Source organism: Phoxinus phoxinus, assembly GCF_949152265.1.
Source record: "Phoxinus phoxinus genome assembly, chromosome: 17".
Classification (NCBI taxonomy): Eukaryota; Metazoa; Chordata; class Actinopteri; order Cypriniformes; family Leuciscidae; genus Phoxinus; species Phoxinus phoxinus.
Genome location: NC_136892.1, coordinates 21,084,779 through 21,099,540, shown reverse-complemented (window position 1 = coordinate 21,099,540; position 14,762 = coordinate 21,084,779). Strand labels below are relative to the sequence as shown.

Here is a 14,762-nt window from a genome sequence, read left to right as displayed (position 1 = left end):
GATGACAGTGCAGCGGGCTGCCAGCAGATAGGGGAAGTAGCCAGGACTGGGCAGGCATTTACAGTCGCAAATAAACTGAAGCAAACAGAGACACGTTCATTAGTCTGGTCGACAGCTATAGTCCATGAGAAGATCTGGGAGAGGATCTTTTTTTTGGCTCGACCACCATGGTGAGTGTTCTTTCTGCTTTCATCTCTTGGTTGTCATATTGTAATGGCCGGAATGTAACTTTTATGAGTTTTTTAGAAATTAGTATACAGAGAAACTGATTGTGTGAAATCAGATGGTGAACTTGTGATGGTGCAGGCGTTTTTCTGTGCATAAATGTCTCTTCTAGCACACTACGTTGATCTGATACTGTTTGTCTACTTATTAACACGTTACTTTTTACGTAAGATATTTTTATTGGTTAAGTATGTGCATGCAATTTCCGCTAAAAACTAAACTGCTATGATATGAAATGTTGCTTTTGTTTCGAAATGTCACAGCAACTTCACATTTTTCTCATTTAAAAAAAAGTTCATCTGGGGAATGGTTTGGGGTTTTAAATGTTTTTGTGTAAAAAAAAGATTGTGTAATGTTTGGCCAGTTTTTGCTTCACCAACACAACTTAGTTCCTCTTCGTCTGAACAAACTTGAGTTTCTCTTGAATTCTTCTGCCATCTGGTTTTCTAGCTAGTTGTATCTTACTGTCAATTAACCGCTGTTTTAAACCATAGACAAACCGGTTTAAATTTATATCTGGTTCTGCCCTTTGTGGTCACAGTCAGCAACCCATTCTGCTTCAGCTTAATAATATCACATTATCAATGTGAAACTACGGTAGGACACCTGTTTCAGATTGCATCACAGTCACATTGTGGGATCTCCCAAATTCCCTTCTCATGGTCATTAAGCTTCGCCATAACCGTTTGAGAAATACTCACACAGACATCCATTGGTTCTTTGTTAAGCATGTGTTAATACACGCAATGTGTCATATTCAAAACACACATTACACAAATCATCCATCCAAAGAACAGAACTATGGACTTTTTGTGAGGCTGCTTTGCATGTCGGGAGCTTTTAAAGGTAAGGCGGTTGCTATAGTAACAGCCATAATAAATAAAAATGTATTCCGTATTCTTTGTATGTCTTTGTAGCTATTAGGACACATTTTTTAAAGCATAAAAAACTGAATGCTGGAATAGCATTAGAAGACATCTTTCTGCTTATGTTACATTTCAGGTTATTTTTTCAAACTCGCTGTAGCCGTTGTAAGACGATTATGATATCAAAGGGATAGGTCACCCAAAAATTAGAATTCTGAATTCTGTCATAATTTAGGCTATTACCCTCAAGGTGTTCCAAACATGAATGCATTTTGTTCCTCTGTTGAACACAAAGGAAGATATTTTAAAGAATGTCTGTCCGCCAAACAGTTGTGGGGCACCATTGACTTCCATAGTATGTAAAAAATACTATGGAATTCAATGGTGTCCCACAACTGTTTGGTTACAAACATTCATCAAACTATCTTCTTTTATGCTCCACATAACAAAGAAATTCATACATGTTTGGAACACCTTGGGGGTGAGTACATGATGACAGAATACATTTTTTGGTGAACTATCCATTTAATTTTGCTATTTGAATGAAGAGAAAAAAAAAGTTGATTTAATTATTACAAAATAAACTTTCTTCAAAAATCATGCTTCGCAATATATCACAAGATTCCCCCGAGGAATACGAGTGTACTTTTAAAACCCTATACAAACGTACACATATTTTGACAAGTATAAATTGCATTTACATCTGACTCTGGGTCTTTACATCATTTGAGCACAGCTGATTTTTTTATGAGAGTCGTTTGATGTCAGTTGCACTAAACCTGAGGCCATGCTGTCTGAGATTACATGAGAGAGAGGTCCAGCATTTGCCATCTAGTCCAATATCCTACACTTAAATAGCCTGTGCATACAGTATAGCATTTCATCTGTTATCAAATTAGATTTTAGCCAAATGTATTTTACAACAGGAAAAACTGGGCGTCCATATAGCTACAACAAACTTTATAACCTGTTGATGAAAATGGAATGTGATGCCGCCGGCGCCGTTTTAATGACGGACAAAATGCACAATTGCACACATTCGCTGGTCAAAAACTGCATTTTAGTTTGACTTTTGTAAAATGTTAACAATATATTGATAAGTAATACAACAACATATAATTGGTTTTACCATCGGAAAATCATAAGTAGCCTACATGTGCGCCCCCGTGCTGTTTCGTACTGAACGTACAAAGCCACTGAGTGATCCTCGTCACCTAACACATTTCTAAGAAATGTCTTCTTTGATTTATCATTGATGAATGATGATACACTTAATTTATTAATATTTAATCATGTTATGGTTATAATATAAAATTATGGTTAATTCAAGGTTGTTAATATGCACGTATTCGCTAGCTAATTTTTTATCTATAGCCTAGTAGCCTATTCTATACTCTCCGCTCGTCTTCACATGTATAAATGTAGTAAAACATGTTTTTTAGGCCATGAACCCCTGTTTATATATATATACATATATATATATATATAGAGCCTATATATATACATATATGATCTATATTATTTTTATGGTTGTTATTAATAGTGAATAAATCTAAAGATTTTGAGAATATTATTTTGTGTTATTGAATTTGTCATGAAGATGTGACCATTTCTTCCTTTTATGTAGGCTTACTAAATTATTTTAATATAAAAAAAGGGAGGGAGTGCCCTTTTTCATTTTCAACACATGCCCCTCAAAAGATCTGTGCACGGCCCTGTTACACAGACATGCTCTTTTTGAGTGATCTCATTGCAGTAGATAACAAACTAAATGATCAATCCATGTGGCATCTGCAAACAAACAACGTCTCAAGGTTTTTTGGTGCAAGTGTCTTTGGAGAGTAAATACAGGTGTAGTTCATCACATCAACTATCTACTTGTTCTACTAATGTTTACAACTAGAAAGTTAGCAGTCACATTATAATTTAAGCATGCAAAATTACACAGGGTCAGAAATTAACCAGAAATTAAACATTTTAGCCCTATCTGGTCCCCACAAGATGCTGGTGTTTCTAACAAGCTCAACCAGCAAATTAATCAGAAACACCATACCAATAACAATAAAAATTCTAAAGAATTACACCACCCTGCAATGAACAGGCAACAGGATAAAAAAAGAATAGTAAAAATAAAAAATAAAAAAACATTATAAACAAAAAATAAAAACATTTAAAAAAGGATAAATAACATTTAATAATTTACAATGTTAAAATACAAACAAATCCACTTTTTCACAAACCTCACAAAGGGCATTCCCAGAAGTCTCTGCATGGCATATCACACATGATTATTTTTCTTTAAAGCTGCAGTCCATAACTTTTTGGGGTTAAAAATTATCCAAAATAAATTATTGAGCAAGTACATAACCAGCCAGTGTTCAAAACTATCTGCTTGCCTATTCAAAAGTTAAGTTTGTAATAATGTTTTTAATTCCGGTGGTACTGGTGGATTTCCGTGGGAAATTCGAGCATGTCTTTGCGTCATTACGTCACATCTGTACACAATAAAGAAGGAGTCTCGGCTATATAGGCTATATTGTGTGTGAGGAGGTTGGAGGTGGAGATTTATAGCCTTTTCTCACAGCACTTGATATAATTAAACTGATCAATTTGATGGCGGATCCAGAAAGGTTCAAACGGCAATCACCAGTGACAAACTGGAGATTCAACCGTTGTAAAATGCAAAAGACTTCGGAGTGGCTACAGAAAAAAAAAGAGACTGCAAAATGGAAACTGAACTACAGGTAAACCTAGTACCGGTAAACATTAAATGTAGTCACGCAATGCTGATGTTGTTAACATGAACAATTTGAGAACAAAGTATAATTTGCACTGTTAGACGTGATATAATAATCGATCGTTAGATTTAATCAGCGCTATTTACTGCAATGCTTTTTTCCCTTAGTTGGTCAGAATAAAAGTGGATGTTACTAACTTGTTCAGATGACATTTTCCGGTGAAAATTCTTATGTTGGTCATACTTCCAAAAAGTAGAATCTTTGATTCTGAATGCCAATATCCACACCGACGCGGTGCCTGAACGCAGCACATTGTCCTCAAAACATTGGATTCATCCGCGCTGTGGCATGCCGAGGCACAACCCACATAAAGTTGATAATTCTGCGAATAACTGCAATTGCAGATTTCGAACAGAGACGGCGACAAAGAGGAAGACAAAACTACGGACTGCAGTTTTAAATAGTTTTTGGTCTATTTATTGTGATCATTAATATACATTAGGATGTTCTCTGTTACATTTTCTGTTATTTAGTTATACCATTTTTTACTTTACAATCATGTGCAGGGGTGCCACCGAGGTTTCGGGTTCCCCTGGCTAACTTTTTCGCGCCATTATGATTGGGGCACCAATTTCTCCACAATGGACCATGTTTTATGGACAGACAACTTATGATGAACTCTAATTCATCATGTGGTTTTCTGCTGGGGAAAAATACAGGCATCCAATGATACCAGAAACATCTTCTCTTTTTTTTTACCGTAAGTTAATCAGGATATTTTTACACAAATATAAAATTTCCATTTAAACTTCTGTATGTGGTTTTAAAAAATGTCTACATTGCTGTTGTTTGTCAAGAGCCGAGTGATATTGTAATTGGTTGGCCAATGTCAGTTCCTGTGTCTAACAGTTTCTCTTTTTCGCTCAGAGAGCCAAACAGCTCAGTGTGTACCTCTGGGTCAGGCCTGTCACATTAGAAACTTGTCCAAAGCTTATCAGCTCTTCCTGGTGAAAGGTCTGTCCTGATTCAAATGCTTGTTACCAAGGGTGCATCACACACATCGCACAGAGTCTCTCGTGTATCGCTAGACACGTTAACACAACAGGCTAGAACATAATTTTTATGTGAAAACAAAGAGGTGTAGTCTACAGCTTTGAGATATCCAGGTAAATCAGCTCAAATTCACATTGGGGATACATCATGGACAAATAAATTACTTTTTTTTTCAGAAAGAGATTTGCATCTAATTGCGCAAGATTTGAATGATGGGCAACTGACAAACTAGCTTTAAAAGCTAGAGCTATTTCATGGTTATTTTAGTTTTATTTTACAAAATGTTATACGTGATGTAATGCATTTCACTGTGACCTTTGTGCATCTATCACAAATTAGACATATACTGTTAGAAAAAAAGCCTTTTCTATTCATTCTTCTATATACAAGTGCTGTAGTAGTGATCGTAGTGACTTCCTGCTAGTTTGGTATGACAAACGCTCTCAGTTCCTGTGTGATCACAGAAACACTCAGGTTTAGTGCAGTTGACTACAAACAGCTCTGATGGAAAAATCAACTGTGCTAAATTGTAGTGGTGACCCCAAATCAGAGGTAAAGATTTTTTTATATATATTTTTGTAATGTAAAACATCTCTGTTGTTTATGACAGACTGTTCAGGTGGTTCATTTAAGGTATTGAACATACATTTGATTAATTGTTTATGGTCAGTTCAATACAACAAAAAACATCTTGTTAGACTACAAGATAAGATAAAAAATACACTTGACATAACTCTAACCTTAATTCAAAAAAATTATATAGAATATAAATTGGACAGACATTAAAAGTATGAGTTTTAGTATTTTATGCTGATTTGATGTGACGTTTGTATTATTTCTTAATAGTATTAATCAAATTGCATGAATTTACTTAATTTACTTTAAATAATACAACAAAAGGTTGGCAACCCTAGGGATGCATGTCAATGAACATTATGAGCAAGAGGTTTTTAAAAAATATTAAAGCCTGTGTGTCTGTATGCCAAATTAACTCTTAAGAGTTTTACCAGGGATGCACAATATATCGGCCACCATATCGGTATCGGCCGATGTATGATAGTTTTGAATGTAAATTGTTTAATGAAAATTTGGCCGATATATTATAACCTATAAATAATGGATTATTTTCTTCAGCTGAGACACTTTAGATGCGCACTGTTCACCATGATGCTTTTGGATTGGCGGATTAATATGTGAATGAAACACAGGCTTTAATTTGGAGACATGAAAAGCGGGGTGAATTCTCCTGTACACCGGAGGGAGTTTGTATGAAATGTGCTATATAAATAAACTTGTCTTGCCTAGTGACCGAACCAAGAAAACTGCAAGATGAAATATAATTTTGGCCTAGTAAAGGGGCCAAAACAATACTTTTTAAAGAGATAGCAATGCCATGGGTTTGATTCCCAGGAAATGCATGAACTGGAAAAAAAAACTGCATGTAATGCAAGTCACTTTGGATAAAAGAGTCATAAATTGCAAAAAATGTAAATGTAATGTAGACTGTGATGCATACTAAATCACACACAGATAAAACTTAAACAAACTGACAAGAGCACAAATATGGATGTGTACACTCTGCCTAGGTTTGTCTCTGTTCCTTAAACTTTGACTTTCAATCTATGCTTGCAGGACAACAAGTCAGATGTGAAAGCTATCATGGCTCGTTTCCAAACAGGAGGTGCATCTACGGAGGGGACTCCAGGTGTTCGTCCAAAACCACCTGTCCAGCCCACATTGTCTTCCGGGCCAGCGGTGGCTGCTAAGAAGCCTATTCTCGAATCTAGTCTCTCCGGTGGAGCTACAACTACCTCAACTGCCACCAAACTAAACTTTGTAAAGAGCACAGTCAACACAGCTAGAAGTGCTCCAGACATGCATGATCCTCCAAAGCCAAAAGCTTTCGGGACTAGATTTGAAAACACACAAGAGAACAACAGAGTCAACTTTAAAGTTCCCGTTAAACCTAAACCACCAGACTCGTGCCAGGATTCTGAGACTTCAAAGGCCCCATTCCCAAAGGGACCACTACAGAAGCATCCTTCGAGCATTATGGCGAACGATTCAAAGGTGATAAGTCCAAAGCCACTGGCTACTACGGTAAAACCACCCTGGGTCAAAGAAATCGCAAAAGCTGAAGACAACTCTAGCTCTAATCCCACCCTTCCAAAAATGCCATTAGCACCCAAACCGAAAAGCACCATTGCTCTGTTGCGCCAGCAGCCAGAGGAAAGTAGCACTATGGAGCCTGCAAGACCTTCCTCAGCATCTCATCTGAAACCATCAAGTTTCCGTATTAAAAATAGCTTCAACAAACCAGAGGAAGTTGTTAAAGAGGGTGCTAAAGCACCAAGTGCTAATGAGTCAGTCTCAAAGCCCGTAGCGCCTCATAAACCCAACTTTCCCAAAAAAACATCCGGGCCTCCAGTACAAACAGTGAACAATGACCCTTCAGCCCCCAAGAAGAAACCTTTAACCAATAGCTATGCTCTGGGCAGCGCCCCTGCCAAACCCAACAGACCTCCCAATGTCAACCTTGAGAAGTTCAAGAAGGTCTCGGAGGCTGCAACGGACAGTGAGTACTGCCCACCTTGCACAAACTGCACACGGTTTTTGTACAAAATAATATTATGTATCAAAACAATAGGCAATATGCACTTCACCAGTCATATCAAAGCCACAGAAACTTTGTATGCAAAGCAGCCACTGCTCATAAGCACCGTCGAGTAGACTTTGGGTCAAAGTGGTTTCCGTGGTTTTACTTGTGACTGCTCTACTTTCCCCTGAGATGGTTCACAAGCATGCACAATAAAACAAGCACCATAAAGTGATAAAAATTAGAAACTATGTAGATGCATATCTTAGTCAGTAATTTATGTCCAACTGAGGAACATCACATGACTATATCAGAAGGTTAGATGCTGCTGATTTATGCACTTTGACACAGTGCAACATGCTTGTCTTTGCTCTTTAATACACTATTATAAGCACAGCGGCATCAGAGGTGCCATCATGAAATGAACATACAGGTGCATCTTGTATCAGAGAGCAATAACAACATATTGGAAATTCAAGATGTCCTGCATGCGCTGAGCTAACTTCCTCGTTTGAGTTTCTCTTTTCACTTGAGAGCTGAAGTCAGTAAAAAAAAAAAGGGAAGCTAATTTAAAATGGGAACATAGTTTTAGAGATAGCTTTCATTTTTAACTTGTGATAATGGTGAGATCCTGTGTATGACTAGGTTTTGCTCTTGAGCGCCATATGAATAGATCAGATTATTTTACTATTTTTAAAAACGTTGCTCTCTGTGGTGGTGGTGGTGGGGGGGGGGGGGGTTCTTCACTTTTTTTCTTTTGAAAAACTGTTAGACAGATTGTCAGTCATGCTTTAAAGGGATAGTTCACCCAAAAATGAAAATGAATACTTCCTGTCGCTGGTCATAAGGTTAGCTATTTCTTGCAGGTCCTGGACCAAAGAATGTAGCTCCCCCTCCTCCACCCGCCTCTCACCCCAGTAGTCAAGCACCTCCACCACTGCCCTCTCAACCCTTACCTCCCAGCCTGCCCCCACGACCTTCAGGACCTTTGTGAGTGCCACATACATGCTACTCTTAGTTCTGTGACTGATTTAATCAGGTATGTGATAATTCACACCCTTATTTTTGTCTGCAGAATTCAAGATGAGAATTATGATGATGTGGAGAGCTGGAGAGAGTCATCTAGGGGTAAGATACCTTTACGTTATTGAATAGGAGTAATTTTAGAGCCAATAGCTAGTGTGTGTGTGTGTGTGTGTGTGTGTGTGTGTGTGTGTGTGTGTGTGTGTGTGTGTGTGTGTGTGTGTGTGTGTGTGTCTGTGTGTGTGTGTGTGTGTGTGTGTGGCTACTTTCATCAAAAATACAATGAAAACGGTCATCTTTACTTTATCTTATATACATTTCTTATTATTATCAATGCTACAAACAGTTATGCTACTATATATTTTTGTGGAAACCATGATACTTTTTTCAGGATTATTTGATAAACAGAAAGTTCTTAAAGGGGTCATCGGATGCCCATTTTCCACAAATTGGTATGATTCTTTAGGGTCTTCATGTAACGTTTATAACATACTTTGGTTCAAATTCCTCAATGGTGTGTAGAACAACACCCTTTTTACCTCCTCAAAAACTGCTGTGTTCACAGCGACCGTTTCGGTGCATGTCTTTTTAAATGATAATGATCAACTGCTCACCCCACACCTCTCTTCCATTGGGGGGTGTCGACACAAGACATATAAAGTGCTGCCTTGGCGGACAGTATACAAATGGCTGAGGGAGAAATATGCTAATACGGGACAGTCCGTCAGCGGTCGTGAGCGGAGCATGAGCAATATGACATCATATTGCTCAGAAAATACAAACGGCTTGATTATTGAGAGTGTTTAGGCTTTTTGAGGATTAAAAAAAAGGAGTGAATGGATTTTTTTCATTGTATAGTGGTTGTGTTCACACACTCCAAAGACACATTTATGTGCAAACACCATATAAAAGTGAATTTTGGACCCGATGATTTTTAAGTTTTAAACTGCATTTGAAATAGAAATCTTTTTTAACATTATAAATAACTTTACTGTCCCTTTTGATCAATTTAATGCATCCGTGCTGAATAAAAGTGTTTATATATATATATATATATATATATATATATATATATATATATATATATATATATCTTAAAAACTACATATAAGTTTTTAATATATAAATCACGAAATACAACATATTTACAATATCTTTTCACATTTTATCACTACAGGCCAGAAAACGGAGGTAAGAATCTTAGCAAAGGCATACAGATACCTGGACGGTAGAAGTTTGTTTGTGCAGTGTCTCATGTCTTACCTTTTTTAGGGAAGTGGAAGTGATGGTGAGATATATGAGGATCTCGATGACAGTCGGTAAGATGTTTTAAGCTCTATTGCTGCCACTGTCTGTGATACACAGCGGTAACCTTAGCCACCTGGAACAGAATGAAATTGTAATATCAACTGTTTTTCTGCTTTGCCATGTTCTGGAGTATTTACTTTTGTTTTTGGCTAATAAATGGTGTATGGTCTGCTGTATCACAGGTTTGCTGCAGAGACAAGTCCGCCTCAAAAGAAGCAAGACAAAGACCTTAAAAATCAGAAAGACCGTGAGAAAAAGGAGAAAGAAGCAATTAAGAAGTTTAAAGTAAGATGATATATAAAATATATTATTTTAAAGCATATATTTAGAATTTAATACCAACCAGTTATTGAGATTTACTTTACTGGATCATGAGGATTATAAAGATATTTTTTTTCTGATTTGTTCTGTTCACAGATAACACCACCCCTGCAGGTTCTTCATCAGGTAAAAGCTAAAGCTGACTGCAAGGGTGGGAAACATGACCTCTCTGTAAAGAAGGGCGAGTCAATTGATATTATTCGAATCACTGACAACCCAGAGGGTAAATGGCTGGGCCGGAGTCAAGATGGATCATGTAAGAGTTCACAATATAAAAAGTTTGACAATATGAACTGGTCATTGATCACCCCATATGAGTGCTTTGACAAAACATCACTGAAAAGACACATATGTAGTTATTTGTCAATATTTCAGTCGGCTATGTTAAAACGGAAATGGCTGAGATCGACTTCAGCGTCTTGAAGAATCAAGGCCTGTCTCTTCCTCATAACTTGGAAAATGAGGAAGTGTACGATGACGTGGAATCTATGGACGATCAAGGGTAAGAATCTGTAACACTTAAAAGCAAACGTTCATTCTGCAGAATTCCACCGATTTTCCCTAATAATGAATAATAGGAAGATGTGAAAAAGCAGATTTGATCTGCACCTGGACATTTACTTGACGTCACATTAAAGGAACACTCCGACTTTTTGGGACTTTAGCCTATTCACCTTATCCCCCAGAGTTAGATAAATCCATACATACCTTTTTCATCTCCGTGCGTGCTATAAGTCTGTTTGACGCACCCACCGCTAGCCTAGCTTAGCACAAAGACTGGATGTAAATGGTTGCAGCTAGCATACTAATCCAAATAAGTGACAAAATAACGCAAACATTTTCCTATTTACATGTTGTGATTTTTATAGTCACAGAGTGTACAAAAAACAAAGTCAAATGAGACACATACATATTTTAACCGTATAAATACTGGGAACTATATTCTCTGAAGGCGAAGCACTGCTACTTGGGCGGAGTGATAACCGCAGCACCTGACACAGTGCGCTGCGGTTATCACTCCGCCCTATATTCAGGGAATATAGTTCCCAGTATTTATACGGTTAAAATATGTCTGTGTTTCATGTGACTTTGTTTTTTGCACACTCTGTGACTATACAAATCACAACATGTAAATAGGAAAATGTTTGCGTTATTTTGTCACTTATTTGGATTAGTATGCTAGCTGCAACCATTTACATCCAGTCTTTGTGCTAAGCTAGGCTAGCGGTGGGTGCGTCAAACAGACTTATAGCACGCACGGAGATGAAAAAGGTATGTATGGACTTATCTAACTCTGGGGGATACGTTGAATAGGCTAAAGTCCCAAAAAGTCGGAGTGTTCCTTTAAACACTCTAGTATCTAGAAACAGTCAAGAAAGTTTCATTAGAACTTGCACAGCAAATACTGCTGTTCTCATTTATGTGAGAATTTATATTTCTTTCATATTTCAGGAAAATGAATGGGCAGCGGGGTAAGTTTTAATATAACCAATCTTTTTTCTGACTAATTGACTGTAAGGTCTAAGTTTAAAACTTGTATTAACTGTAACTGTAATAATTGAAGTTTGAGGGGTGATACTTACACAAGTCTGCCCTCTGCTGTTTATAGTTGTTTTACCTCCACCGCCAGATGATGATGTGTATGATGATATACCTGATTCCAATCCTAATCCAATCAGGTGAGAGCAAAATATACATATATATATAATGTAATATAATATTAGATTTCCATACTTTGTTTATATGTGTGTGCCTGTATTCCCACACTGCATTCCTCTGAAACCATAGCAGTGGAGATTCCAGGCCACTCTGTAAATCGCGCTACTTCTTGGACAAGCTCAAAAGTTCGGTTGACCGGAGAAAAAGCCAAGTGCACAATAATGAGTAATTTTTACATTAGTAAGCTGGAATCAGTCAATGTTCCTTTTCTACATTTTAAATCCTTACCAATCACAAGTGCGTATGCAATTGCATCCATTTGCTCTATCAAAGCAACTTGATTATTGTTCCTTTCACAGCCAAACAGCGACTTCAAGTTAATGTCTTCTGAGCCTCCTGTTATTAATGCTTTTCTAACGTTTCTGGACATAGATGATTCACTAATGCTCTATTCCCAAGACTTCAACCTCTCTTGATTTTGCTTTTATCTACAGAAAACAATATTAACTTCAAAATAAGTCTATTAATTTGCTTCTGCTCATAAAATGATCAAATAGTTATATGCTTATTTTTCAGCATTCCTCCACCTCCACAATTTACACCTGAAGGAAATAAAGGTAAAATCATTTTAGTCCTATATGACGCTTTCAAAGTAACTGTGAAACCAACTCAACTGTTTCGTCTTCAAATGTCTTTACATCACAGACATTTGCCAAGACATATACGATGATGTTGATTCATTCCCTCCCGCTCCATCACCTTGCAGGTAAACAGGTGTTTCCTTAAGTGCTTTGCTATTAATGTTGTAAAAAAATATATGATGCAATACACAGAATTAACTCTTAAAACATACTATTATATAAATATTAGCATATTTAAATTTGTCTGTCTTGATGATAATGATATTTTGCAGCCTTCCTCAAATGAAATCTAAGACGGCCAAAGTTCATGAGGACCCAAAAAAACAAAAGAAGTTTGAGAAAGAAGAAAAGGAATTCAGAAAGAAGTTTAAGGTGTGTATGAGATAACTTTGGGCATACTGTATGACACAATGCTAAGTTCACATAAGAGTGCTTTCTTCGTTGAATTAATAAGCAAACAATTTGGTATGTACTTTACCAGTACGATGGTGAGATTCAGGTACTTCATCAAGCAACGATTGCCACCAGTAAGAAGGGCAGTGGGAAAGAGCTGGCTGTACAGGCAGGGGAGACTGTGGACGTCATCAGCAAATCTGACGGGGACAAATTCATCTGTAGGAACAAGGAGGGCAAATGTAAGTGACATTAATTGTGACTCCAGATGAGATTAATCTATAAGACAAGCAATGGTAATAATGATGAAATTGTAAAATTGACTTTCAGTTGGATATGTGTCAGTGAGCAACATCCAACCAGAGTAAGTTACATTCTGTCAAAGTGTTTTTTTTTTTTTTTGCAAATGTTTTATCAGTGTTAACATGCAAAAATTTGACATTTTGTTTACATAGTGAAGAGGTCTATGACGATATTGGAGATGGTACGTAGCAAATACATGCACCTGAACATTACATGAAAATATTCAAATGCAGTTATTCTACTGTGAATGTGATGTAATTTCAGATCAGAATATAGACAATATCAATTAAAGAGATAAATGTATTCACATCTTCAAAAAACGATGTCTTTACAGACTGTATCTATGACAACGACTGAAGATCTCAGGCCATCATCATCTCATCTTCTGGTGCAGCTCATTAGTTCTGGCCCTATTTGTCTTCTTGATTGTTGATGTTAAGTGTATTTATTATATGGACACAATCATTTGGAGTTCACTTGTTCTGTTGGACTGTACCATTATAAAATCATAGTTACCTTGACTCAGTCAAAATAAATGGCTTCTTGTCCAGATTGGCCACCAAAAATAGAGAGTTCTCCAGAGACTTTCACTTTCTTTTTCCTGTCACTAGTTCTAAGACACATTAATAATTCATCACTGTAATCATTTTGCTGAGTAAAAGTATTTTGTAACTGGTCTTAATTTTCTCATTTACTTGTGCTTTTTTGTAAATATTATACAGCAAAAGACTGAACTGTTTTCATAACGTGCTAATAAATGTATACATTTGCTTCACTTTTGTTTATTTAATACATGATCTGTTCACATGCTTTATGTAGAACAGAAAAACATGCAAAACTCTGCAGGACAGTGGCCTCCAAGAACCAAGTTGCCCGTCCCTGGCCTACATTCATACCTTCGCATTGTTGGGTTCACTGTGTTAATGTTTTACACAGTTTAAGGGATTGTCCAGTTGTCATCAAGTGTCAACAAAAGGTAGAGCGTCTTAGTTCAGTCAGGGAGGTCCGTGTTGTCCGTTGACATAGGAACTGTTATTCGTTCGTTTATCTTTTTTTTTAGCTGATATTATGTAATTTCGCACAGGTAGATCATCACTTGGACAGAATATAACCATAACCAGTATCACTGTATGTAACAGGAATAGAGGCTGTTATAAGTATCCTCTCTTCATGTAACTTATGCCTAGTTCACACTACAGGATTTTAAACCCGATTTAAGCCCGATTTGCAAATCGTTGAGCTCGCCGACAGGTCGGGTTGTTATCGCGTGCAAATCGCGGGGGATTAGCGGCCGATGAACGCTCGCCAATCTGTTAGTATGAAAGAGCCAACAACGCATCAAAGACGCTCGCAGACGCCTCGCGGACGCGTCGCCGAGCCCAGAAAAATATCTAGCATGCTAGATATCTGCTATCTGGAGCTGTCGCACGACTCAACCACATTGATGCCATGAGCTACAGCCAATCAGAGCAAGGCATGGGTTGAGGTCACTGGGAAAATACCGTTTATATACTGTCTATGGGAATTTTTTTTTTTTCCAGAGCAAATCATCACGCAAACAGTTTGCAGCACTAATTTCTGTCTGACGTCCATATTCAAACAAAGACTCGCGTATAGGGATGTTCGCCGTGACGTC

The 14,762-nt window shown here is 37.3% G+C and overlaps 1 protein-coding gene across 4 annotated transcripts; it reads left to right on the top strand.

Moving 5' to 3' along the window:
- Window positions 1–51: 51 nt before the first annotated feature.
- fyb1b (FYN binding protein 1 b) lies at window positions 52–13,906 on the top strand. 4 transcript variants are annotated; one of them, XM_079585171.1, is made up of 19 exons: window positions 52–170; window positions 6,515–7,457; window positions 8,345–8,468; window positions 8,554–8,606; window positions 9,679–9,692; window positions 9,774–9,820; window positions 9,992–10,094; window positions 10,227–10,386; window positions 10,506–10,632; window positions 11,583–11,602; window positions 11,740–11,809; window positions 11,922–12,014; window positions 12,366–12,406; window positions 12,495–12,555; window positions 12,703–12,802; window positions 12,912–13,065; window positions 13,154–13,187; window positions 13,279–13,307; window positions 13,461–13,906. In XM_079585171.1, the coding sequence occupies exons 1-19, from the start codon at window positions 168–170 to the stop codon at window positions 13,481–13,483; spliced, it is 2,199 nt and encodes a 732-aa protein (XP_079441297.1). In that variant the 5' UTR covers window positions 52–167; the 3' UTR covers window positions 13,484–13,906. The 4 variants fall into 4 exon arrangements, with proteins under 4 accessions (XP_079441297.1, XP_079441296.1, XP_079441299.1 ...); XM_079585170.1 differs by having other exon boundaries at window positions 11,919–12,014; XM_079585172.1 differs by lacking the exon at window positions 52–170 and adding an exon at window positions 4,774–4,843 and having other exon boundaries at window positions 11,919–12,014.
- The last annotated feature ends 856 nt before the right edge of the window (window positions 13,907–14,762 follow it).